The 25,276-nt window shown below is 44.8% G+C and overlaps 1 protein-coding gene across 1 annotated transcript in view; it reads right to left on the reverse strand.

Annotated features, from left to right (window-relative positions):
* Positions 1-10,737: 10,737 nt before the first annotated feature.
* rab11al (RAB11a, member RAS oncogene family, like) overlaps positions 10,738-25,276 on the reverse strand; it is a 39,336-nt gene continuing 24,797 nt past the window's right edge. The window contains exons 2-5 of the mRNA XM_061916585.1: positions 17,821-18,016; positions 17,555-17,748; positions 15,266-15,346; positions 10,738-11,384 (exon numbers count right to left, since the gene is read on the reverse strand). Coding sequence (XP_061772569.1) covers positions 11,245-11,384; positions 15,266-15,346; positions 17,555-17,748; positions 17,821-18,016 — 611 coding nt within the window. The 3' untranslated portion in view covers positions 10,738-11,244. The remainder of the gene's footprint in view (positions 11,385-15,265; positions 15,347-17,554; positions 17,749-17,820; positions 18,017-25,276) is intronic.

A 25,276-nucleotide genomic window follows, 5' to 3' on the forward strand; every position in this document is an offset into this window, starting at 1 on the left:
CATTTTGGCCGAAGACGACTTGTTTTCTGGAGAATGTGAATCAACTTGGGCTTACAGGAGGGAAATTAGGCCTTTAAAAACGCAAATATTAAGCACCTTATTTACCCAACATTTCATTCATACCAAACCGACCACTGATGGTGATTTATCAAGACATGCACATCATTTGTATTTGTGGGAGGCTCTCTTTGGAAAGACAGCAGGTGCATCACAGGCCTGCCAACATTCCCTCAATTAAACCACTTTTTAGGGAGAGTCAAACCTCTGATTGTCCACGGCCGTCCTCCTGCTCACTCCGAACAGTAGATCAGATAGAGCCGTACATTTAAGAACTATTATTTAACGTGTAGATGAAAGGGATAACCGGACTAGAAACTCTCTAGTGTAGAAATCCAAGCTCAATAAATACAAATGGCCATGAAGTGTGTGTGTGTGTAATAACCCTGACTGAATACATCGCTTTCTGTGTACGTCAGGATAAGAAGCAATAAAGAAAATGAAGCAAGTCCAGTGTTGGAATAATATTTTATCCAGACTTGAACTGTTAGCGTTTCAACTGTCGGCGTACAACACGCCTGTTAGCGTTTCAACTGTCGGCATACAAGGGAGAGCGGCGGCTGGGCTCTTCACGGTATTTCTTGTCTCATCTCCTGTGGGATATTTATTAGCTTCCGAGGTGGTGTCGACATAGTTAGTGAGCAGAGGTGGTGTCGACATAGTTAGTGAGCAGAGGTGGTGTCGACATAGTTAGTGAGCAGAGGTGGTGTCGACATAGTGAGCAGAGGTGGTGTCGACATAGTTAGTGAGCAGAGGTGGTGTCGGGCAAATGAGGAGCAGACTGATGCTGTGTCTTAATTGCTGCACTTCTCCACTTAATTGCTGCACTTCTCCACTTAATTGCAGCACTTCTCCACTTAATTGCAGCACTTCTCCACTTAATTGCTGCACTTCTCCACTTAATTGCTGCACTTCTCCACTTAATTGCTGCACTTCTCCACTTAATTGCTGCACTTCTCCACTTAATTGCTGCACTTCTCCACTTAATTGCTGCACTTCTCCACTTAATTGCTGCACTTCTCTACTTAATTGCAGCACTTCTCTACTTAATTGCAGCACTTCTCCACATAATTGCTGCACTTCTCCACTTAATTGCAGCACTTCTCCACTTAATTGCTGCACTTCTCTACTTAATTGCTGCACTTCTCCACTTAATTGCTGCACTTCTCCACTTAATTGCAGCACTTCTCTACTTAATTGCAGCACTTCTCCACTTAATTGCTGCACTTCTCTACTTAATTGCTGCACTTCTCTACTTAATTGCTGCACTTCTCCACTTAATTGCAGCACTTCTCTACTTAATTGCTGCACTTCTCTACTTAATTGCAGCACTTCTCCACTTAATTGCAGCACTTCTCTACTTAATTGCAGCACTTCTCTACTTAATTGCAGCACTTCTCCACTTAATTGCTGCACTTCTCTACTTAATTGCTGCACTTCTCCACTTAATTGCAGCACTTCTCTACTTAATTGCAGCACTTCTCCACTTAATTGCTGCACTTCTCTACTTAATTGCTGCACTTCTCCACTTAACACTTTGTCACTTAAGTGCTCAAGTGCGTGCTGGTCCACTACCGCCACGCTGGGTGTGCGGCCATCTTGGCTACCTAGGCAGCGCTACACGCTCAACATTGAGCATACACCTGTGCACCTGTACACCTGTGCACCTGTACACCTGTGCACCTGTACAGACATTGTTGCACTGTGGGGAGATGTCGAGTGCAAGACAATAGGGCCTGATTTACTGATTTACTGATGTGCAGGAAGTAGCAAACAGAAGAAGACGTGCAATCCACTTGTCTTCATCAACATTTGCTGATCATCCAAACTGCCAAAATACTGGGAGGAGAAAAGAAGTTGTAGAGCACGCGTAGTGATTTATCAACAAAGAAGTTGTAGAGCACGCGTAGTGATTTATCAACAAGGAAGTTGGAGAGCACGCGTAGTGATTTATCAACAAAGAAGTTGTAGAGCACACTGACACACTCCCACAGTGTGCTGGGAGAGAAGTGTACTCACGCTGCAAATACACAGCAGAGACAGACAATCCTCTGTCCTAAAAGTACATTTCAACATATTTGGATGCTTAGACATAAACCTTAAGGAGTGGTGTCTTTGTTCATGTGTGACATCGCTTGCATGTTTGACCTTGTGCAGTAAATGAGTGTCTCCATGGTGATACTCTGTACAGTACTGGCCAAATCCTCCTTTAAATAAGGCGGTCTGCACCACTTTTCAATTGCACACGCAGTCTTAGTAGATCACATGCGGTATTTGGAACTTAGTAAATCAGGCCACCCTAAATTGGCTACAAGTGAGAGACTTGTCTTAGCTGAGACATAAAAGGAGTCATTGAAAAGTTTTACGAGGCCTAGTACAAGTGAGACCATGTTTCAGGCACTCGGGAACTAAGTCACAGCAACTATTGCACTTGAGACACAGCTGGCCTGCGACTTGTCCAGGGTGTGCCCCGCCTTCCACCCGAGTGTAGCTGAGATGGGCACCGGCGCCCCCCGCCACCCCAAAGGGAATCAGCGGTAGAACATGGATGGCGTTCATTGATAGATGTTTGGGAGGAAGAGCACCTGAAGTGACAGGTAGAGGGCGCCGCTGCCTTTGAACAGCACCTGAAGTGACAGGTAGAGGGCGCCGCTGCCTTTGAACAGCACCTGAAGTGACAGGTAGAGGGCGCCGCTGCCTTTGAACAGCACCTGAAGTGACAGGTAGAGGGCGCCGCTGCCTTTGAACAGCACCTGAAGTGACAGGTAGAGGGCGCCGCTGCCTTTGAACAGCACCTGAAGTGACAGGTAGAGGGCGCCGCTGCCTTTGAACAGCACCTGAAGTGACAGGTAGAGGGCGCCGCTGCCTTTGAACAGCACCTGAAGTGACAGGTAGAGGGCGCCGCTGCCTTTGAACAGCACCTGAGGCGACAGGTAGAGGGTGCCGCTGCCTTTAAACAGCACCTGAAGTGACAGGTAGAGGGCGCCGCTGCCTTTCAAAGCTTGGGCCTGCATGCTGGCAAGATGTCTTCGCTAAGACCTAAAAGGAGTCATTGAAAAGCTTTAGGAGGCCTCAAGATGATGTCTTCGGGGAACAAATGTTGTATTTGCAGCGTAGTTGAAGGACATGTAGGTGTAAGTCGTAGGTGTAAGTTTGATTTGTGCAGCTCGCCCCGCCCACTACTAAATACTTTGGACGCAGGCGAGCGACTTAAGGCTGCGTTGACTCTGGAGTCAGTCCTTCATTTCTTCTTAGTATTATTCATTCCCATATTGTATTACGCTTTCTGTTCTAGTCAAGTGTTGCTGTTTTGGAAGTTGATGCATTTATGTAGAATCTCTTTGAAGGAACTTTCTTCTCGATGGATGCACTTAAGCAATTGTAAGCAACTTTTACAAACTCTCACACCAAGCAAGTAACACATTTGAATGTACAAAGTTAAAAAAAAACACTCGACTTAATGCACTCCTTTTCTTAAATACAAGCTTTAAGTTTTTTTTGGGGGGGGGATTTGTGACAAGTTCAGACTATATTTGAGTTCTTCCACATGCATTTATAGAAAATACCTAAAGATTACTTAAAAAAACATATTACGGTTTCTCTAATCTATTTTGCTAACATTGGTTTTTATTTCTTAGAACGCGGAGGAAAATGAAAAAAAAGAGTCAGTATGTGGATGTTATTTATGGAAACAAATGAAGCAACATATTTAAAAGACCTTTTGTTTTTTAATTCAAATGACAAGAAGTTAATATATTTCTAAACAGGGGCGAGTCCGTTTCTACAAATGACGTAAATGGAGAAGTTTTATTTATGACAGTTGTTAACTTCACCACAGAATAGACTATTTTTTACAATTTGGGAGATATTTCAGTGTTGGAGCATGGATCTTGTGTGCCTGGATGATAGTTGCCCTGCCTTCAACTGGCACTGAGCGGGAGATCCTGCCTTCAAGCAGCTCTATGCTAGTGACCATCATATTGTAGTGGAAAATTGTCGGATCCTGTTTTATGGAGTAGAAAAGTCTGAATCTTAAACAGGAACAGTAGAGAATTTGTTACAGGAGTTTATTTACTCATAATCAGATGGTACAAAGTTGGATTGAATGGAAATGTTTATAGACATTGTCTCATGAGACGAAAGATGGTGCCTCTCGTGAAGGAATTAAGAAAGAGTACACACTAGGCTTGGGCTTTCCTTCTTATTTATACGCTCCCTGATGGCCTGATTGTAGCATAACGACTTATGTAACTGTCCAATGTTCAAACATCAACCCACCGACACAACAAGCCCTTGGTCACGCTGACTTCACCTCTTGGGTTGTGTGCCTCCCAATACATTCAGTTGACAAATAACCCGAGGACACACAGTTTTCCACTACAATATCCTGCCTTCAAGCAGCCCTATGCTAGTCACTATGAGACTATGCTAGTCACTATGAGACTATGCTAGTCACTATGAGACTATGGTAGTCACTATGAGACTATGGTAGTGACCAACACACATTTCCTCTGTGACACAAAATGGCTTCTTGGAACACAACACGTACGTCTTTCCTTTTGGACGTCTGCTACTCCTTTAGTTGGTGGCCTGGATGGAAAAGGAAAGAGAGTGTAGTAGACGTATGTTATCACACACACACACACACACACACACACACACACACACACACACACACACACACACACACAGATACACACACACACAGACAGACACACACACACACAGACAGACAGACAGACACACACACACACACAGACGTGTACTATTTTGCATGTATGTGGTTAGGGTCAGTTAGGCGGGAGGGGCGACACAAAAGTGCCTCGCCCTTCGCCGCCGCTCCTTTGTAGATTTTCATAGTCTGGATTCTCTTGGGAGGTGAAAAGTTTGAGAAGTTTAACAACAGGCGAGGACGCCACTTTGGTCCCAGCGTCAAAATATTCCTAAGCGCCTCACAAAGAAATCCACTTGACCTTCCTGTGGTTGGAAAGGTAGATGACAGTCTGTCCTGCTGAACGCCAAGGGACTCAAGTGGCGCCCGCCGGTGAAGAAAGCTGCCATCTTGCCCCCAACACGTAGTCTTTGCAGCACCGTGGGTGTGTCATAGAGGTGGTGCTGCTACTTTCTGGTGGGACACCACCAGCAGCACCGTGGGTGTGTCATAGAGGTGGTGCTGCTACTTTCTGGTGGGACACCACCAGCAGCACCGTGGGTGTGTCATAGAGGTGGTGCTGCTACTTTCTGGTGGGACACCACCAGCAGCACCGTGGGTGTGTCATAGAGGTGGTGCTGCTACTTTCTGGTGGGACACCACCAGCAGCACCGTGGGTGTGTCATAGAGGTGGTGGTGCTGCTACTTTCTGGTGGGACACCACCAGCAGCACCGTGGGTGTGTCATAGAGGTGGTGCTGCTACTTTCTGGTGGGACACCACCAGCAGCACCGTGGGTGTGTCATAGAGGTGGTGCTGCTACTTTCTGGTGGGACACCACCAGCAGCACCGTGGGTGTGTCATAGAGGTGGTGCTGCTACTTTCTGGTGGGACACCACCAGCAGCACCGTGGGTGTGTCATAGAGGTGGTGCTGCTACTTTCTGGTGGGACACCACCAGCGTGCCCCGAGCAGCCGTGTGATGATGATGATGATGATGATGATGATGATGCAGCTTTATCTCCTACAGCACAGCTTCTTTTGCTCAATTACATTTTTGGAAGACATTATTATTATTATTATTATTATTATTGTATCTGCTCCATGTTAGTTCTGGTTGTTTGTTATTTTTCCAAGATACGAGATGTATTGTAAATGTTTGTAATAAAAACAAGAAAATGAAAATGAACCCTGATGGACGACTGCTGCCTTTTTCCACCAAGCAATTGTTGATGTTTTTGTTGTTTGTTTCACTTCAGCTCAAACAGGAAAAAAGAAGGTGACATTGAAAGAAATCCTTCATGAAAAGGAGTCCAACTTATATTATTGCCAACATTTAGACTAATCAGCCAATGTCTCTTCATAACATGCAACAAAATAAAGAAACAACAATTGACTAAAAGTGATATCTCTCCACGTTTACATTCCCAATGTTTTGTTCCATCAACTACCACCTTTGACTGAAAGGCTTCTTTCAACTGTTCCAGAACCCACTTCCTCTGAAATTAGAGCTACTTTCTCTGTGAAGAAATGTGATGAGAAGGTTGTTTGGTAGAATGTTTGAATGTGCGACACCAGCCCACCGAGTCCACTTCATGCTTGCAGCTCTTTAGCAAGATGGCGTTGAAACAGGTAAACACTACAAGGCTGTTTTGAGCTAACTGACAGGAGCCTGATGGCGAGGACATTGGCGGACTAACAGAGGGCATCAAAGACTATATCAACTTCTGTGTGGACTCAAATGTTCCATCAAAGACGCTCACCTGGAGGGTTGGGTATCCTTTCAATTCAAACGATTCCGATTCTTTGTTTCGATTCCGATTCCTGACGATTCTCGATTCCAATTCTTCTAGTACCATGCCGGGATCAATGTGTCTGCCAGGTAGTCCCTGGAAGGTGGTTTGTATTTTGGGTTGAGAGTTTTCACCATATCCCTGCAAACATAAACAAAGATGTAATATTGCTGTTACTGTTTAGCCCAGTATCAATTAGCTTAGCTCTAACGTTATTGTTTAACTAAGCTAAATGTTGGAGATTCCACCTCTGAAAAGGGATGCAGTCTTTGGACTATGTGTGCAGTGACCTTTCTGTGGCACTCTCCCGTCTGTGGCAGCGACATCTTCCCCATTGCCGCTGCGGTGAACGGAGTACGCTGAGCTCATGGCGGATCTTGGCTAGCAGCTTGGAAATTGTCTATGAGAAAATATGCGGGCTAATTTGTTAGCTGCCTCAACATTGGCGCAAAACACATTATTTATTGCATATATATTGTTTTACTTACCGGATTCGGACTGCAGTGCAGTCACCAAGGTGCCAGGCTGGGCGCCGGAGCCAGAGGAAGAGGCAGAGGAGGACGGTCGGCGCAGCATTTCGAAGACGGGACACGCATTTATTTGTACTCCATGAAGTCGGAGGTGCTTCATCATGTTGGACGTGCACCCTCCTAAGCACCAAACAGTCCTGTCGCACGTGTTACATTTCACCGATATTTCATCTTTTTTAGTAAAATAAAGCCACACTTTCGACCGCGGACGCTCGCTATCCATGCTTGACTGACTCGCTCGGCTACATAGGCTCAGCTATGCTAACACTTCCGGCGGTGGGCGCTTCTTCGTTGGTGTTCAGCGGCTTCTTCTTCCGGTCGGCGGACTTATTCTTTTTTTCCCGGTCGGCGGACTGGGTATCAAAACTAGGAATCGAAATTTAAACTTTTGAACGATTCTGGGAAAATCAGAAAGTTAGTCCCAGTTACAATCAATACTCGATACTCGATGCCCAACCCTAGTCACCTGCTACCCAAACAACAAGCCGTGGGTGACCAAAGACATCAAAGCCATACTGAATGAGAAGAAGAGGGACTTCAATGCTGGCAACAGAGAGGAAGTGAAAATAGTTCAGGTGCTGCTGAAGACCAAACTAAAGGAAGCCAAGGAGAACTACAGGAGGAAGCTGGAGGACAACAACATGAAGGCGGTCTGGAGAGGTATGCAGACCATCACTGCCCTCAAACCGTTGGACGGAGACAATGAGCTAAACCAGTTCTTTAACAGGTATGACACAGTGGCTCCGACAAGCTCCTGCCCCCCCCCAAAAAAAACATGCAAGCCGGTCCCCAGACAACTTCAGCGAACCAATCCAACCCCCCCCCATCCCCTCCTCACAGCCCCCCAACTCCAAAGACTACCTCCCCCCACCTAACACCTCACCCTCAGACGTCAGAAGGAGGACCCTGCCCGCCCCCAACAACCACCTGAGACCCCCCCCCCAGTGTGTCTGTCTGCAGAACAGGTGAATGCACAGCTAAATAAATTAGACACAGGCAAGGCCGCGGGTCCTGACGGTGTGAGCCCCAGGGTGCTTTAAAACCTGCGCCCCACAGCTGTTTGGTGTGCTCCAGCACACCTGCAACCTGAGCCTTAGGCTGCAGAAAGTCCCCACACTGTAATAAAACCTCATGCGTGGTCCCCACCCCGAGTGCACGCGACCCAGCACATCAAAGGACTAGCAGGTTGGTCCTGGAACATACTGGGTGTGAAGTTGGAGAAGATGCAGGTGGAGGCCCCCTTGGTGTCCTGGGTGGTAGATGACCTGACTGACAGACCACAGTATGTTGGACTGCAGGACACAGGGTACAGTCCTCTCCCCTTCCTCTTCACCATTTACACCACCCATTTACACCATCAGTCAGAGTCCTGCCACCTTCAGAAGTTTTCTGATGACTCTGCGATAGTGGAGTGTTTTGAGGATGGTGATGATGAGGAATACAGGACTTTGTCACATGGTGTGGAAAGAACCACCTCCAGCTCAATGTGACCAAGACCAAGGAGCTGGTTGTGGACCTGGGAAGGAGGAGGAGTACTTCGGCGACCCCTGTTTCCATCAGGGGGGTGGATGTGGACATGGTTGAGGATTATAAATAGCTAGGAGTACACCTGGACAACAAGCTGACTGGGTCAAAAGACGCTGAGGTCCTCGACAAGAAGGGACAGAGCCGCCTCTACTTCCTCAGGAGGCTAGGATCCTTCAACGTCTGTACAAAGATGTTGAAGATGTTCTACGAGTCGGTGGTGGCGGGCGCCTTTTTGTACGCCGTGGCTTGTTGGGGCAGCGGGCTGAGAGTGAGGGACACAAACAGACTGGACAAGTTGGTAGAGAAGGCCAGTAACGTGGTGGGAGTGGAGCTGGACTCTCTGGCCGTGGTGTCAGAGAGGAGAAGTCTAGCAAAACTTCTGGTCATTCCGGACAACACCTCCCACCCACTACACTCCCACCTTGTGGAGAGAATGAGCACCTTCAGTGGAAGGCTCAGACTCTCTAAATGTAACACAGGAGGTCCTTCATACCGACAGCCATCAGACTGTATAATGCATATGTTCCTTGACTGCACTTAAATGTAGAATATATTTATACTATTCATATATCATATATATGTTATATATTATTATTATTGTCTATTGTGAGCAAACTGTGGTGCTGAATTTCCCCCCAGGATCAATACAGTACTTTCTATTCTATTCTAAACACAGCTCCTATATATTCGATGTCACAATTATACGAGCCTTTTTGATTGACAAATTCCTTCTCTTTCTGTAAAATGGAAATAGTTTTAGATACTTTAGCCTTTTTTTTGATTTCTCTGACAATTGTTCATCAACCAAAATTAATGAAAGAATTATAATAATCTAATAATTAAAGACTTGTTTTGGCAATAACTCAAATGTTGTTTCACCAACTTCTAAAGAGTTGGAATGAGCAGTTAAACATATTTTCTAAATTCCAAAATATGGAAATGCCCTTGAGGTTTTCTACAAATAAAACAATCCAGTTTCCTCCCTTCAACATTTGTGAATGTGAAGCTGACCTTTGACTTTGTGCACAAAGCAACAACAAAAGAAATCCTATTATTTTAGGGGCTATAATTAATATATGTATTATTTAAAAAATCCTGAACTGCAAAACATTCACTGGCAATGACGGACGTGCATGTGATTTTTGGGGCAGTAAAAATGAGTCATTATTTGTTTCCAGTCAAGCCAGATAACTTCCTACAAGGATGTTTGTGATTCCGTGGCTGCTGTCACTCAAGCACAAATGGAGTTTGACTTCCTTGCTCCGACAAAATACTGAATGACGGCGGCATTGTCCAACACAAGACGTGACACCTTGATGTGTGTGTGTGTCACTTGAAGAAAACACAGCTGCTGTGCGAGGCCAAACTGTGTTCAACAGGAAGCACTTCTTTGGGACTTTGGGACAGGAAGCACTTCTTTGGGACAGGAAGTAGCGGGCCGTCTTCTGACATCCATGAAGCAAAAGCTTTGGAACTGTAGGATCATGTTGAACTTCCAGTAATGTTTTATTACTTGGCATGTATTTAACTTTCTGTACAGATATGAGTTGCATGAGCAGGTCGGATGTTTGAGTCCAGCAGATGGCGCTGCAGAGTAGCGGTGGTGTCATGATGCCAGTGATCAGCTTTGACCTTTTGGAGCTCAATACTTTTGCCTCCCTGGTGGAATGTTGCCAATGTTTATTTACTGCGAGCTTCCAGGACGTTTAGCGTAAAGAAGGAGCGCTCAATCTGCTCACCCTCAGCAGCCTGCAGCACAGTACGGGTAAGTCCACCTCTTTGGGGTGTGGCGCATGCATCCTCATATCACTCGGTTGGTGAGCAATTTGAGGGTTGCAGGTTCGATCCCCGCTTCCGCCTTACTAGTCACTGCCGTTGTGTCCTTGGGCAAGACACTTGAGCCACCTGCTCCCAGTGCCAGCCACACTGCTTTAAATGTCACTTAGATATTGGCTTCCACTATGTAAAGCGCTTTGAGTCACTTGAGTAAAAAGCGCTATATAAATATAATTGACTTCACTTCCCATTAAATACATGACACAGGTGTTCCAGGTATAAAAGCAGGTATGCCGGCTGAGCTGAAGGCATCCTTGTGTTATCAGAATGGCTTTTGTCTAATTAGTGATCAGAACCACTGGGACTGTGGCTTGTTGTGTCAAAGACAGCAGATTAGAGACGGTCTATTACAAAAGAGATTTATTTCTACAGATGCAGTCCAATAGACAGATTAGAATAAACGCTCTGTTTCTTTTCAAAGTAAAAGCCCCAACCTACAAGGACCGTGTGCACACATTTCAATCGAGCCCTTACTTACTAACAATCTGTAGCCGCTATTTAACGCTAATCTGAGAGAGAAGAAGAAGGCAAAGAGAAGAAGGGTCCTGGGTACCACCCGCCACCATTCATTTAAGGGTGCAGCCTAGCATAAATCATCAAGAAGGTACAATGACACGTTAGCATTGTCATCTAGTGTTGAATAAATATGTCTGTCGCCCTACAATCTTTATTGGGGGAGTTGTGACTGCTCAGGGGATGGAAAGATGACCTTTCAAAAGAGAAAAAAGGCTAGAAGGAAACTGTGATTAGTTGGAGCTGCACCACCTGGCTGTTATCTCCACCTGGCCCTCCAAACACCTAGAGTGCTCCAGGTGGGAGGTGCTTGTCTCCACCCACCTCTTCTTCTTCTGCTCAGTTATTCTGGCAGCACATGCCCTTGCTGGCCGAGTTCTGGGTGGGTTCCACCGTGATGGGAACCACGTTGGAGGCCGGAGAGAAGTCCGAGTCACTTCGACCTGACATCTGACGCTGGGACACGATGTTGTAGATGGCTGTGGACAGATGGAGGGATGGAGGGAACGAGGGATGGAGGGATGGAGGGAAGGAGGGAAGGAGGGATGGAGGGATGGAGGGAAGGAGGGAAGGAGGGATGGAGGTAAGGAGGGATGGAGGGATGGAGGGAAGGAGGGATGGAGGGATGGAGGGAAGAAGGGATGGAGGGAAGGAGGGAAGGAGGGATGGAGGGATGGAGGGATGGAGGGAAGGAGGGATGGAGAGAAGGAGGGATGGAGGAAAGAAGGGATGGAGGGATGGAGAGAAGGAGGGATGGAGGAAAGGAGGGATGGAGGAAAGGAGGGATGGAGGGATGGAGGGATGGAGGGATGGAGAGAAGGAGGGATGGAGGGATGGAGGGATGGAGAGAAGGAGGGATGGAGGAAAGGAGGGATGGAGGAAAGGAGGGATGGAGGGATGGAGGAAAGGAGGGATGGAGAGTGTGAGCTCATGTTGGGAGCAGCTGCCTACCAAAGGAAGATGACCTTCCATCAGGTGGTAAGTTGACACTTTGCTGGCTTTGTCCTCATCTCCCAGCTCATTAGCGCCACCTTTTAGGATTGAGACAATTTTGTTTTGCAAGCTAATGTAAGTTGATGGCTGAGGGAAGCACAGCAACTGAAGTCACTCCAGCACACTTACACTGTTCATCTGCCTGGCAACTTCATGCACTAATGTCAACATGTGCAGTCTTGCTGTTTGCAGGTGTTTGGAGGACATTACTGCCATCTAGTGGCTAGCACACTTTTACACATTGGCTGCCACAGGAGAGCAACTCTTCTTTTCTTACATTTCTGCATCTTCTCAGGTGTTGCGTGAAACATGGTAGTGATGGTGTGTGATTCAGGAGTTGGCAGACAGTTATGACGTCACATTAGTGCCAATAATCCAAGCGCATAAAAACTGTTATCGCGCGCTGATTCTCCACTTCGCGCGCACGTGACCCCCTTTTATGTGCGCTCCGTCTCGGTCTGGCATCTCTCCTCCCGCTGTCATGTTTGTTTTGGCACTTTGGGGGCGGGAAGGCTTAGACGGCTCCTTCTTTCTGATTGGCTCTTAGCGCTGTCAATCAATGGCAACGTGGCGGCCATCTTACCTCAGGCAGCTGGTCCCGCCCACTACATACTTGTCAAGGAACATCCATCCATCCATTTTCTACCGCTTATTCCTTTTTGGGGTTGTGGGGGGCGCTGGCGCCTATCTCAGCTACAATCGGGCGGAAGGCGGGGTACACCCTGGACAAGTCACCACCTCACCGCAGGGCCAACACAGACAGAAAACATTCACACACTAGGGACCATTTAGTGTTGCCAATCAACCTATCCCCAGGTGCAGGTGGGAGGGGCCTATCCCCAGGTGCATGTCTTTGGCGGTGGGAGGAAGCCAGAGTACCCGGAGGGAACCCACGCAGTCACGGGGAGAACATGCAAACTAGTCAAGGAACATGTACTATTTAAATAAGCACAACTAGTCAAGGAACATGTACTATTTAAATAATCACAACTAGTCAAGGAACATGTACTATTTAAATAATCACACCTAGTCAAGGAACATGTACTATTTAAATAAGCACAACTTGTCAAGGAACATGTACTATTTAAATAATCACACCTAGTCAAGGAACATGTACTATTTAAATAATCACAACTAGTCAAGGAACATGTACTATTTAAATAATCACAACTAGTCAAGGAACATGTACTATTTAAATAAGCACAATTCATTTCCAAACGGTTTAATTAGTTATAAATGTCATGTTTTCCTGGGACTATCATGGCTGAACAAGTAAGTCTTACACTATTATCTCTCAGATTTAATTTGCCTAATGTATGGAGTTAGATTTTTTTTTTTTTTTTTAAATACATATTTCTAACTCTGCCATCTATACTGATCTGGGCTGATGTCTAATTCTCCATAGTTTCAGTTTGCAGTAACCTAAATACTTTTTATAGTAATATTAAAACCATATTCATTAATTGTAGTGATAACCTGTCATTCATTATTCTACTAAAATAGTCATTGCAATCATAACATCAATAATTAGGCCCATATGCTAATCATGTGGTCCTGATATGAAGTACACCTAGGTAAGTGGCTTCAGGTACACTCCTCTTATTAATGCACGGCAACTTTTAAATAACTTCTGAAAATATGCCAGTAAGCAGCAGAGTTTAACCCACAATGTTGGCAAGAGAAGTGCTGCTCACATCTTCAAGTAGCAGTGATTGGCACACACACACGCACGCACGCACGCACGCACGCACGCACGCACGCACGCACGCACGCACGCACGCACGCACGCACGCACGCACGCACGCACGCACGCACGCACGCACGCACGCACGCACGCACGCACGCACGCACGCACGCACGCACGCACGCACGCACGCACGCACGGACGCACGCACGCACGCACGCACGCACGCACGCACGCACGCACGCACGCACACGCACACACACTATGTGTGGTGAGACTTGTCCTCTGCATTTGAGCCATCATCCTTGATCACCCCCTGGGAGGTGAGGGGAGCAGTGAGCAGCAGCGATGGCCACGCCCGGGAATCAGGCAGAGAGGTAATGGCTCCCATTTCTGTAGTCTTTGGTGTGAACTCCCAACCTCCCACCTGAGGGCAGACACTCTAACCACGACACCACTGAGCACTTTGAGGGGACCTGCATGAGTACCAGGACTGGATGAAGGTGGACCCCGACTTCAACATGTTGAACAACTTATTGGGGTGTTAGCATTTAGTGCTCAATTGTAGGGAATATGTACTGTACTGTACTATCTACTAATACTAGTATCAATCAATCAATCAATCAGTCAATCAATCCGATATGGAGCTAAGGTTGTTGTAACACCTGACTGTACCAGAGGACACCTGACTGTACCAGAGGACACCTGACTGTACCAGAGGACACCTGACTGTACCAGAGGACACCTGACTGTACTAGAGGACACCTGACTGTACCAGAGGACACCTGACTGTACCAGAGGACACCTGACTGTACCAGAGGACACCTGACTGTACCAGAGGACACCTGACTGTACCAGAGGACACCTGACTGTACCAGAGGACACCTGACTGTACCAGAGGACACCTGACTGTACCAGAGGACACCTGACTGTACTAGAGGACACCTGACTGTACCAGAGGACACCTGACTGTACCAGAGGACACCTGACTGTACTAGAGGACACCTGACTGTACCAGAGGACACCTGACTGTACCAGAGGACACCTGACTGTACCAGAGGACACCTGACTGTACCAGAGGACACCTGACTGTACCAGAGGACACCTGACTGTACCAGAGGACACCTGACTGTACCAGAGGACACCTGACTGTACTAGAGGACACCTGACTGTACCAGAGGACACCTGACTGTACCAGAGGACACCTGACTGTACCAGAGGACACCTGACTGTACTAGAGGACACCTGACTGTACCAGAGGACACCTGACTGTACCAGAGGACACCTGACTGTACTAGAGGACACCTGACTGTACCAGAGGACACCTGACTGTACCAGAGGACACCTGACTGTACTAGAGGACACCTGACTGTACCAGAGGACACCTGACTGTACCAGAGGACACCTGACTGTACCAGAGGACACCTGACTGCACCAGAGGACACCTGACTGTACCAGAGGACACCTGACTGTACTAGAGGACACCTGACTGTACTAGAGGACACCTGACTGTACCCTAGGTGAGCAGAAGCAAGTAGTAAGTCCAAGATGGTCCACTGACAGGGGACAAGACTCTAGCAAGCCAGGAAGGAGGATTACCAAGTCCTGCACAAGACTAGTTCCAGAATAATGCTGAATGTGACGAGCAGGAAGAGGAAGGAAGTGAACATCAGCTAGAATCACCTGTGAGGATGGTCTGGAAGGCCAGCTCCACATTAGACGAGTCCAACGCCGACGTCTCCAAAAAGGACAAGCCATGTTTTTCTGTGCAAAAGACACACACACACATTAAATATAATACTGACACTAAATACTTGCTGGGAGGACAATAAAGTACCAGCACTAATTGGCTGAAATACTCTCCTCTTTCCCAAGTGGCTTCTTCTCTTCTCTGCTGGACTATTTATCTCTCTACAAGTATCATGTGTATTGTAGTATTTATCTATGTACAAGTATCATGTGTATTGTAGTATTTATCTATGTACAAGTATCATGTGTATTGTAGTATTTATCTATGTACAAGTATCATGTGTATTGTAGTATTTATCTATGTACAAGTATCATGTGTATTGTAGTATTTATCTATGTACAAGTATCATGTGTATTGTAGTATTTATCTATGTACAAGTATTGTGTGTATTGTAGTATTTATCTATGTACAAGTATCATGTGTATTGTAGTATTTATCTATGTACAAGTATTGTGTGTATTGTAGTATTTATCTATGTACAAGTATCATGTGTATTGTAGTATTTATCTAAGTACAAGTATCATGTGTATTGTAGTATTTATCTAAGTACAAGTATTGTGTGTCTTGCAGTACAAACAAGACTGTTCCCAATAGGAATGAAGAGGGTTTGATAAAAACTAGCATTTAGTTTTGAGTTTGTTGACTTACTTGGCATTAGTTAGTTAGTTAACTAGTCAACCTGCGAAAACCTTGGCCTCGTCTTAGTCTTGAGTTTGTTGACTTGGCGTTAGTTAGTTAGTTAGTTAGTTAGTTAGTTAGCTAGCTAGTTTACCTACGAAAGCCTTGGCCTTGTCTTACTCTTGAGTTTGTTGGCTTACTTGGCGTTAGTTAGTTAGTTAGTTGGTTGGTTAGTTAGTTAGTTAGTTAGCTAGCTAGTTAGCTAGCTAGTTAACCTGTGAAGGCCTTGGCCTTGTCTTAGTCTTGAGTTTGTTGACTTGGCGTTAGTTAGCTAGCTAGTTAACCTGTGAAGGCCTTGACCTTGTCTTAGTCTTGAGTTTGTTGACTTACTTGGTGTTGGTTAGTTAGCTAGTTTACCTGCAAAAGCCTTGGCCTCGTCTTAGTCTTGAGTTTGTTGACTTACTTGGCATTAGTTAGTTAGTTAGTTAGCTAGTTTACCTGCGAAAGCCTTGGCCTCGTCTTAGTCTTGAGTTTGTTGACTTACTTGCCGTTAGTTAGTTAGTTAGCTAGTTAATCTGCGAAGGCCTTGGCCTCGTCTTAGTCTTGAGCTCGTTGACTTACTTGCCGTTAGTTAGTTAGTTAGCTAGTTAATCTGCGAAGGCCTTGGCCTCGTCTTAGTCTTGAGTTTGTTGACTTACTTGGCGTTAGTTAGTTAGCTAGCTAGCTAGTTACCTGCGAAGGCCTTGGCCTCGTCTTAGTCTTGAGTTTGTTGTCTTACTTGGCGTTAGTTAGTTAGTTAGTTAGTTAGTTAGTTAATCTGCGAAGGCCTTGGCCTCGTCTTAGTCTTGAGTTTGTTGACTTACTTGGCATTAGTTAGTTAGTTAGTTAGCTAGTTTACCTGCGAAAGCCTTGGCCTCGTCTTAGTCTTGAGTTCGTTGACTTACTTGCCGTTAGTTAGTTAGTTAGCTAGTTAATCTGCGAAGGCCTTGGCCTCGTCTTAGTCTTGAGTTTGTTGTCTTACTTGGCGTTAGTTAGTTAGTTAGTTAGTTAGTTAACCTGCGAAGGCCATGGCCTTGTCTTAGTCTTGAGTTTGTTGACTTACTTGGCGTTAGTTAGTTAGCTAGTTACCTGCGAAGGCCTTGGCCTCGTCTTAGTCTTGAGTTTGTTGACTTACTTGGCGTTAGTTAGTTAGCTAGCTAGCTAGTTACCTGCGAAGGCCTTGGCCTCGTCTTAGTCTTGAGTTTGTTGTCTTACTTGGCGTTAGTTAGTTAGTTAGTTAGTTAGTTAGTTAGTTAATCTGCGAAGGCCTTGGCCTCGTCTTAGTCTTGAGTTTGTTGACTTACTTGGCATTAGTTAGTTAGTTAGTTAGCTAGTTTACCTGCGAAAGCCTTGGCCTCGTCTTAGTCTTGAGTTCGTTGACTTACTTGCCGTTAGTTAGCTAGTTAATCTGCGAAGGCCTTGGCCTCGTCTTAGTCTTGAGTTTGTTGTCTTACTTGGCGTTAGTTAGTTAGTTAGTTAGTTAACCTGCGAAGGCCATGGCCTCGTCTTAGTCTTGAGTTTGTTGACTTACTTGGCGTTAGTTAGTTAGCTAGTTAGCTAGTTACCTGCGAAGGCCTTGGCCTCGTCCGTGGGCACCGCCCTGAGATGGCGCAGGTCGCTTTTGTTTCCCACCAGCATGATAACGATGTTGTTGTCGGCGTGGTCTTGGAGCTCCTTCAGCCAGCGCTCGGCGTTCTCGTAGGTCAGGTGCTTGGCGATGTCGTAAACCAGGAGCGCTCCCACGGCGCCGCGATAGTAGCTGCAGACAGGACAACTAGCGCTGTTGTCTTGGCTCTTCTTCTTTGACACAGGTGTGGCAGGTGAAACTCACGCAGAAGTGATGGCTCTGTAGCGCTCCTGTCCGGCCGTGTCCCAAATCTGAGCCTTGATGGTCTTGCCCTCCACTTGGATGCTCCGTGTAGCAAACTCCACCCCGATGGTGCTCTTGCTCTCCAGGTTGAACTCATTGCGGGTGAAGCGAGACAACAGGTTGCTTTTGCCCACGCCCGAATCTCCAATCAGGACCACTTACAAAAGACAAAACAGAGAAAGGGTCTTCAACAATGCTATCAGGAGCATTTACACGTCGCTTTTCCCCAGCATTTGGACCAAAGACAACATTGTGCAAACTTCCTGTCGAGTCCTGCAATTTATGAGAAGTACATATTTCTGTCCTGGGAAAGATCTTCTGTAATGTGGATTACAGAAGATGGACTGCTTTTGTCCTGCTGGTCCCACAACACAAGAATGCAGTAAGTTCTGCTACCTCTACACTTCATAAAGCTAAAGCTTTGGAACTTTCTTAGAATTTGGCCCATCACCAGTTCCAGGTCTTACATGGCGGTCAATGTGTCCCAACTTGTCAGATTATATCAAGGCCACCTTCTGTCCAGGTGACAAGCAGGATTGATGACCTCCAGGAAACTCACGGGGGCAGCAGACCACTCCATCATGCAAACATGGGGAATGGCGTGGCGCAGTGGGAGAGTGGCCGTGCGCAACCACAGGGTCCCTGGTTCAATCCCCACCTAGTACCAACCTCGTCATGTCCGTTGTGTCCTGAGCAAGACACTTCACCCTTGCTCCTGATGGGTGCTGGTTGGCGCCTTGCATGGCAGCTCCCTCCATCAGTGTGTGAATGTGTGTGTGAATGTGTGTGTGAATGTGGAAGTAGTGTCAAAGCGCTTTGAGTACCTTGAAGGTAGAAAAGTGCTATACAAGTACAACCCATTTATCATTTAAACAGGAAGTGTGTGTTACTACTTATAATATTCATATCACTAATACTTGAAAGTGCACTTTTATTTCATCTTTCGAAAGACGTCTCCATCCGTGGTAGATCTTTCATAAGGATTGTGAAGCAGAGGCAAAAGGAGCAGTTCCCCTTTAAAGTCCACCACTGAGGAGAAGGATTTATTTCTACTTCCTCAAATTCAGATGTTGTCTTTAAAATGCTGGAGATAAAGAAAGGCCAAGGTGACTCAGTCTCACGCCATCCTTGCTATTAGGAAATAGGAACTTTAATGTCGGAGTGGCAAACTTCTTGCAATTGCATTGACAAAGAAGCAAGTCATGTTTCAACACTAGTTTGCTGCAAAGTGTAGTTAGTCAGGGCCAGGATGGCACAGAAAGACAAGAGGACGGGGTATGCCATCCCAATCACTGCCCTTGTGTCCTTGAGCAGGACGCTGGTGAATGGTGGTCAGAGGGGCAAACTAGCACTCTACTCCACATGTAGCTTACCACCACCACCATGACGGCTTCTTTCTTCTTTCTAGAAAAGTGTGATATTAATCCAATCCCAGATTATTACATAAACACTAGTGTTCTGAAGGTTTGGATCCTAATATATTAGTTTCTTTAAGTTCTACATTCAGGAGATAACTTATGTTATGGGATTATTATTATTATTGGTTTCTATTTTTCTAGGTTTTGTTTGGGAATCTTAAATGTGCATATTTAAGCTTGTTTACTGTTGCTATGGTTTTGGTTGCCACGGTAACGGGCATTTCCGTTTCCGCCAGCTGGTAGGAAAAAACTGTTGAAATATTTCCGGCACGAGCAGTGCAACGCAGCGTCGGTAGTAAATGGATGGATGTTTACCACCACTGCAGATTGGAGAAAGAAACCACAGTAGAAGTGTTATTAGTTCAGAGTGATTAGTGACCGTGTATCATTTATACTCGTTTAAGTTTAGGACGTTTGGGCGCTACATGTTGCCAGCATACGTGACGTGCATGCTAACGGCTAGTAAGCTAACCGCAGCTAGCACATGGTGTTTGTGTGCTGCACCGTGACTTAACGAAGGGCAAGTTTAGGCACGTTACCTAAGTTTCAATCAATCAATGTTTACTTATATAGCCCTAAATCACTAGTGTCTCAAAGGGCTGCACAGTTTGTTTGGATAGACCCTCTCCCTGTTGACTGTATAATTTGGAGAGCGAGTGTGGGACAGTATAGCAAGGTAGTTGCGTCATATTGTTGCTACATCGCTGCGAGGGACGTGGACACGCGAGGTGGGTGTGTCCATTGCACGCGCTTAAAGGGCAACATTATCACAATTTCAAAAGGGTTAAAAACAATATAAATCAGTTCCCAGTGGCTTGTTTTATTTTTTGAAGTTTTTTTTTTTTGAAGTTTTTTTTCTAAAAAAAGCTTTAAAGTTCTTGATTTTCGCTATTTGCGATGCGACTGTCCATGTCCCTGTGACGTCATACAGTGCTGCCAATACAAACAACATGGCGGTTACCACAGCAACATATAGCGACATTAGCTCGGATTCAGACTCGGATTTCAGCGGCTTAAGCGATTCAACAGATTACGCATGTATTGAAACAGATGGTCGGAGTATGGAGGCAGATAGCGAAAACGAAATTGAAGAAGAAATTGAAGCTATTCAACCATAGCATGGGTGTACCTAATGAAGTGGCCCATAGCATGGCTGCCTTGTTAGCATCGGCGGTAAAATGTGCGGACCAAACGATCAGGACTTCCGCATCTTGTGACATTAGAGCAACCTAAATCCGTCGATTGGTAAGTGTTTGTTTCGCATTAAATGTGGGTATCTAGTTTCAAATGTACATACAGCTAGCGTAAATAGCATGTTAGCATCGATTAGCGTAGCATGCTAACATCAATTAGCTGGCAGTCATGCCGTGACCAAATATGTCTGATTAGCACATAAGTCAACAACACCAACAAAACTCACCTTTGTGATTTTGTTGACTTAATGGTTGCAAATGCATCTGCAGGTTATCCATACATCTCTGTGCCATGTCTGTCTTAGCATCGCCGCTCAAATGTGAAGACACTCTGGTACATTCAATGGGGGTCTGGCGGCAGATTTCTTGCCAGTGGTGCAACTTGAATCCCTCCCTGTTAGTGTTGTTACACCCTCCGACAACACACCCACCAGGCATGATGTCGCCACGGTTACAAAAAATAGTCGAAAAAACGGAAAATAACAGAGCTGAGACCCGGTGTTTGTAATGTGAAAATGAAAATGGCGGGTGTGTTACCTCGGCGACGTCACGTTCTGACGTCATCGCTAAAAGACCGATAAACAGAAATTATTGGGGAGGTAGCGTGTGAGTGGGGGGGAGTGTCTGAGTGTAATTCATGTCGGATTATTGTATCTTTATTTAGGTGTACAGTCAATTGTTGAACTTTCTAAGCCGTCACCTCTCACTCTCTCTTAGATTAGATTCTTAAATAAATATTAAATAATTGGAGTCAAGGTGAAATAATATACAGTCCTTTATAGGCTCCCGTACAAGTAGTTCAGCTCCAATGGTCTTTACCTTGTCAGAGTAGAGTTGACTGCTGACTTTCATTAGCTACTGTAAGTTATATATTTTTGACAAAGCTTGTTGGCTTAGTTAGAAGACATCCAACTGGAATTGCAGCTGCAACATTGGATCAAGTAATGATCATAAAGCAGTTGAGCCCAGGCCTGCATGTTCACGTCAAGTCTGATGCTAATTCTGGGAGGATCAACCTGTTTGGTCAGATTAGTTGTTGCTTTAAATGGCTTTAAAAAAAAGATATGAAATGCTAGAAGAGGTTACATCATTTTTAAATGGACGAGTGCAGCCTTAATTAAAGACAAGTTCTTGTATCAGAATTGTGGTCTATGCGTTAGGACTCCTTTTTCAAAAGTATATGGAGGTTTTTTGGCAGACTTTTGCAGAGTTTCCCCTTAATGTGAGTGAGAGTGGCCCGCCGCCTCACTTTAATGAAAGTAATACCGGGTATGGAAGAAGTGTCACACGATTTTTTACTTTTACTACCAATTTCATGATAACATCTGGCCCAATTCCAACAGGTTTTTCCTACCGTGCAAACACATTTGTCTCAATGTTTTCCCGACGCAAAACAACACTTCCTCATTCTCCACCAATCACTTGCAAGCACTGCCATCATGGGAACAATGAAGGTCAAATGAAAGCAGACCACCAGTATGGGAACAATGAAGGTCAAATAAAAGCAGACCACCAGTATGGGAACAATGAAGGTCAAATAAAAGCAGACCACCAGTATGGGAACAATGAAGGTCAAATAAAAGCCCACCACCAGTATGGGAAGAATGAAGGTCAAATAAAAGCAGACCACCAGTATGGGAACAATGAAGGTCAAATAAAAGCAGACCACCAGTATGGGAACAATGAAGGTCAAATAAAAGCAGACCACCAGTATGGGAACAATGAAGGTCAAATAAAAGCAGACCACCAGTATGGGAACAATGAAGGTCAAATAAAAGCAGACCACCAGTATGGGAACAATGAAGGTCAAATAAAAGCAGACCACCAGTATGTGAACAATGAAGGTCAAATAAAAGCAGACCACCAGTATGGGAACAATGAAGGTCAAATGAAAGCAGACCACCAGTATGGGAAGAATGAAGGTCAAATAAAAGCAGACCACCAGTATGGGAACAATGAAGGTCAAATAAAAGCAGACCACCAGTATGGGAACAATGAAGGTCAAATAAAAGCAGACCACCAGTATGGGAAGAATGAAGGTCAAATAAAAGCAGACCACCAGTATGGGAACAATGAAGGTCAAATGAAAGCAGACCACCAGTATGGGAAGAATGAAGGTCAAATAAAAGCAGACCACCAGTATGGGAACAATGAAGGTCAAATAAAAGCAGACCACCAGTATGGGAACAATGAAGGTCAAATAAAAGCAGACCACCAGTATGGGAACAATGAAGGTCAAATAAAAGCAGACCACCAGTATGGGAACAATGAAGGTCAAATAAAAGCCCACCACCAGTATGGGAACAATGAAGGTCAAATAAAAGCAGACCACCAGTATGGGAACAATGAAGGTCAAATAAAAGCCCACCACCAGTATGGGAACAATGAAGGTCAAATAAAAGCAGACCACCAGTATGGGAACAATGAAGGTCAAATAAAAGCAGACCACCAGTATGGGAACAATGAAGGTCAAATAAAAGCAGACCACCAGTATGGGAAGAATGAAGGTCAAATAAAAGCAGACCACCAGTATGGGAACAATGAAGGTCAAATAAAAGCAGACCACCAGTATGGGAAGAATGAAGGTCAAATAAAAGCAGACCACCAGTATGGGAACAATGAAGGTCAAATGAAAGCAGACCACCAGTATGGGAAGAATGAAGGTCAAATAAAAGCAGACCACCAGTATGGGAACAATGAAGGTCAAATAAAAGCAGACCACCAGTATGGGAACAATGAAGGTCAAATAAAAGCAGACCACCAGTATGGGAACAATGAAGGTCAAATAAAAGCAGACCACCAGTATGGGAACAATGAAGGTCAAATAAAAGCCCACCACCAGTATGGGAACAATGAAGGTCAAATAAAAGCAGACCACCAGTATGGGAACAATGAAGGTCAAATAAAAGCCCACCACCAGTATGGGAACAATGAAGGTCAAATAAAAGCAGACCACCAGTATGGGAACAATGAAGGTCAAATAAAAGCAGACCACCAGTATGGGAACAATGAAGGTCAAATAAAAGCAGACCACCAGTATGGGAAGAATGAAGGTCAAATAAAAGCAGACCACCATGAAACATCACCAACAGTAGGATGCCACCCAAAAAAAGACTTGGATCAGTAAAAACATGGCTACCAAAAAGCGGATGTTGTCAATCCATCAAATATTTATATTTATATAGCCCTAAATCACCAGTGTCTCAAAGGGCTGCACGAGCCACAACAACATCCCAGGCTCAGATCCCACATCAGGGCAAGGAAAAACTCAACCCAATGGGATGACAATGAGAAACCTTGGACCCACACACACACACAACTGTTGTGATGACAGGAAGACAAACACAATTGTCTGCAGCGTAGTCAGCATGTGGACACAACTTGAATATATTCCAGATATAGTCAGCATGTGGACACAACTTGAATATATTCCAGATATAGTCAGCATGTGGACACAACTTGAATATATTCCAGATATAGTCAGCATGTGGACACAACTTGAATATATTCCAGATATAGTCAGCATGTGGACACAACTTGAATATATTCCAGATATAGTCAGCATGTGGACACAACTTGAATATATTCCAGATATAGTCAGCATGTGGACACAACTTGAATATATTCCAGATATAGTCAGCATGTGGACACAACTTGAATATATTCCAGATATAGTCAGCATGTGGACACAACTTGAATATATTCCAGATATAGTCAGCATGTGGACACAACTTGAATATATTCCAGATATAGTCAGCATGTGGACACAACTTGAATATATTCCAGATATAGTCAGCATGTGGACACAACTTGAATATATTCCAGATATAGTCAGCATGTGGACACAACTTGAATATATTCCAGATATAGTCAGCATGTGGACACAACTTGAATATATTCCAGATATAGTCAGCATGTGGACACAACTTGAATATATTCCAGATATAGTCAGCATGTGGACACAACTTGAATATATTCCAGATATAGTCAGCATGTGGACACAACTTGAATATATTCCAGATATAGTCAGCATGTGGACACAACTTGAATATATTCCAGGTATAGTCAGCATGTGGACACAACTTGAATATATTCCAGATATAGTCAGCATGTGGACACAACTTGAATATATTCCAGATATAGTCAGCATGTGGACACAACTTGAATATATTCCAGATATAGTCAGCATGTGGACACAACTTGAATATATTCCAGATATAGTCAGCATGTGGACACAACTTGAATATATTCCAGATATAGTCAGCATGTGGACACAACTTGAATATATTCCAGCTATAGTCAGCATGTGGACACAACTTGAATATATTCCAGATATAGTCAGCATGTGGACACAACTTGAATATATTCCAGATATAGTCAGCATGTGGACACAACTTGAATATATTCCAGATATAGTCAGCATGTGGACACAACTTGAATATATTCCAGATATAGTCAGCATGTGGACACAACTTGAATATATTCCAGATATAGTCAGCAGACAGCCAACTACAAAATCTACAAATATGAAAAGGAGGGCAAGGAAGCAGCGCCGAGCGAGTGTGACATCAATTTCCTCGGGGACAAATAGTCTGTAAACTGCAGGACATTTTAGAATAAGAACAGAAAAAGATGCTAGATTAGTTGCTAGCAGTTTTGATGAAGAAAAAGTCCCTAAAAGTCTGTAGAGCAGAGCTTCTCAAACTTGTTTCACTTTATACCCGCTCAGAAGAAACTTTTCTGAGGCTTTTCAAGTCCCATTATAATGTGCAACATGTTGCGTAACAGGCCTAAGTATTCATTAAA

This window comes from Nerophis ophidion, linkage group LG11 (assembly GCF_033978795.1).
Source record: "Nerophis ophidion isolate RoL-2023_Sa linkage group LG11, RoL_Noph_v1.0, whole genome shotgun sequence".
Lineage (NCBI taxonomy): Eukaryota > Metazoa > Chordata > Actinopteri > Syngnathiformes > Syngnathidae > Nerophis > Nerophis ophidion.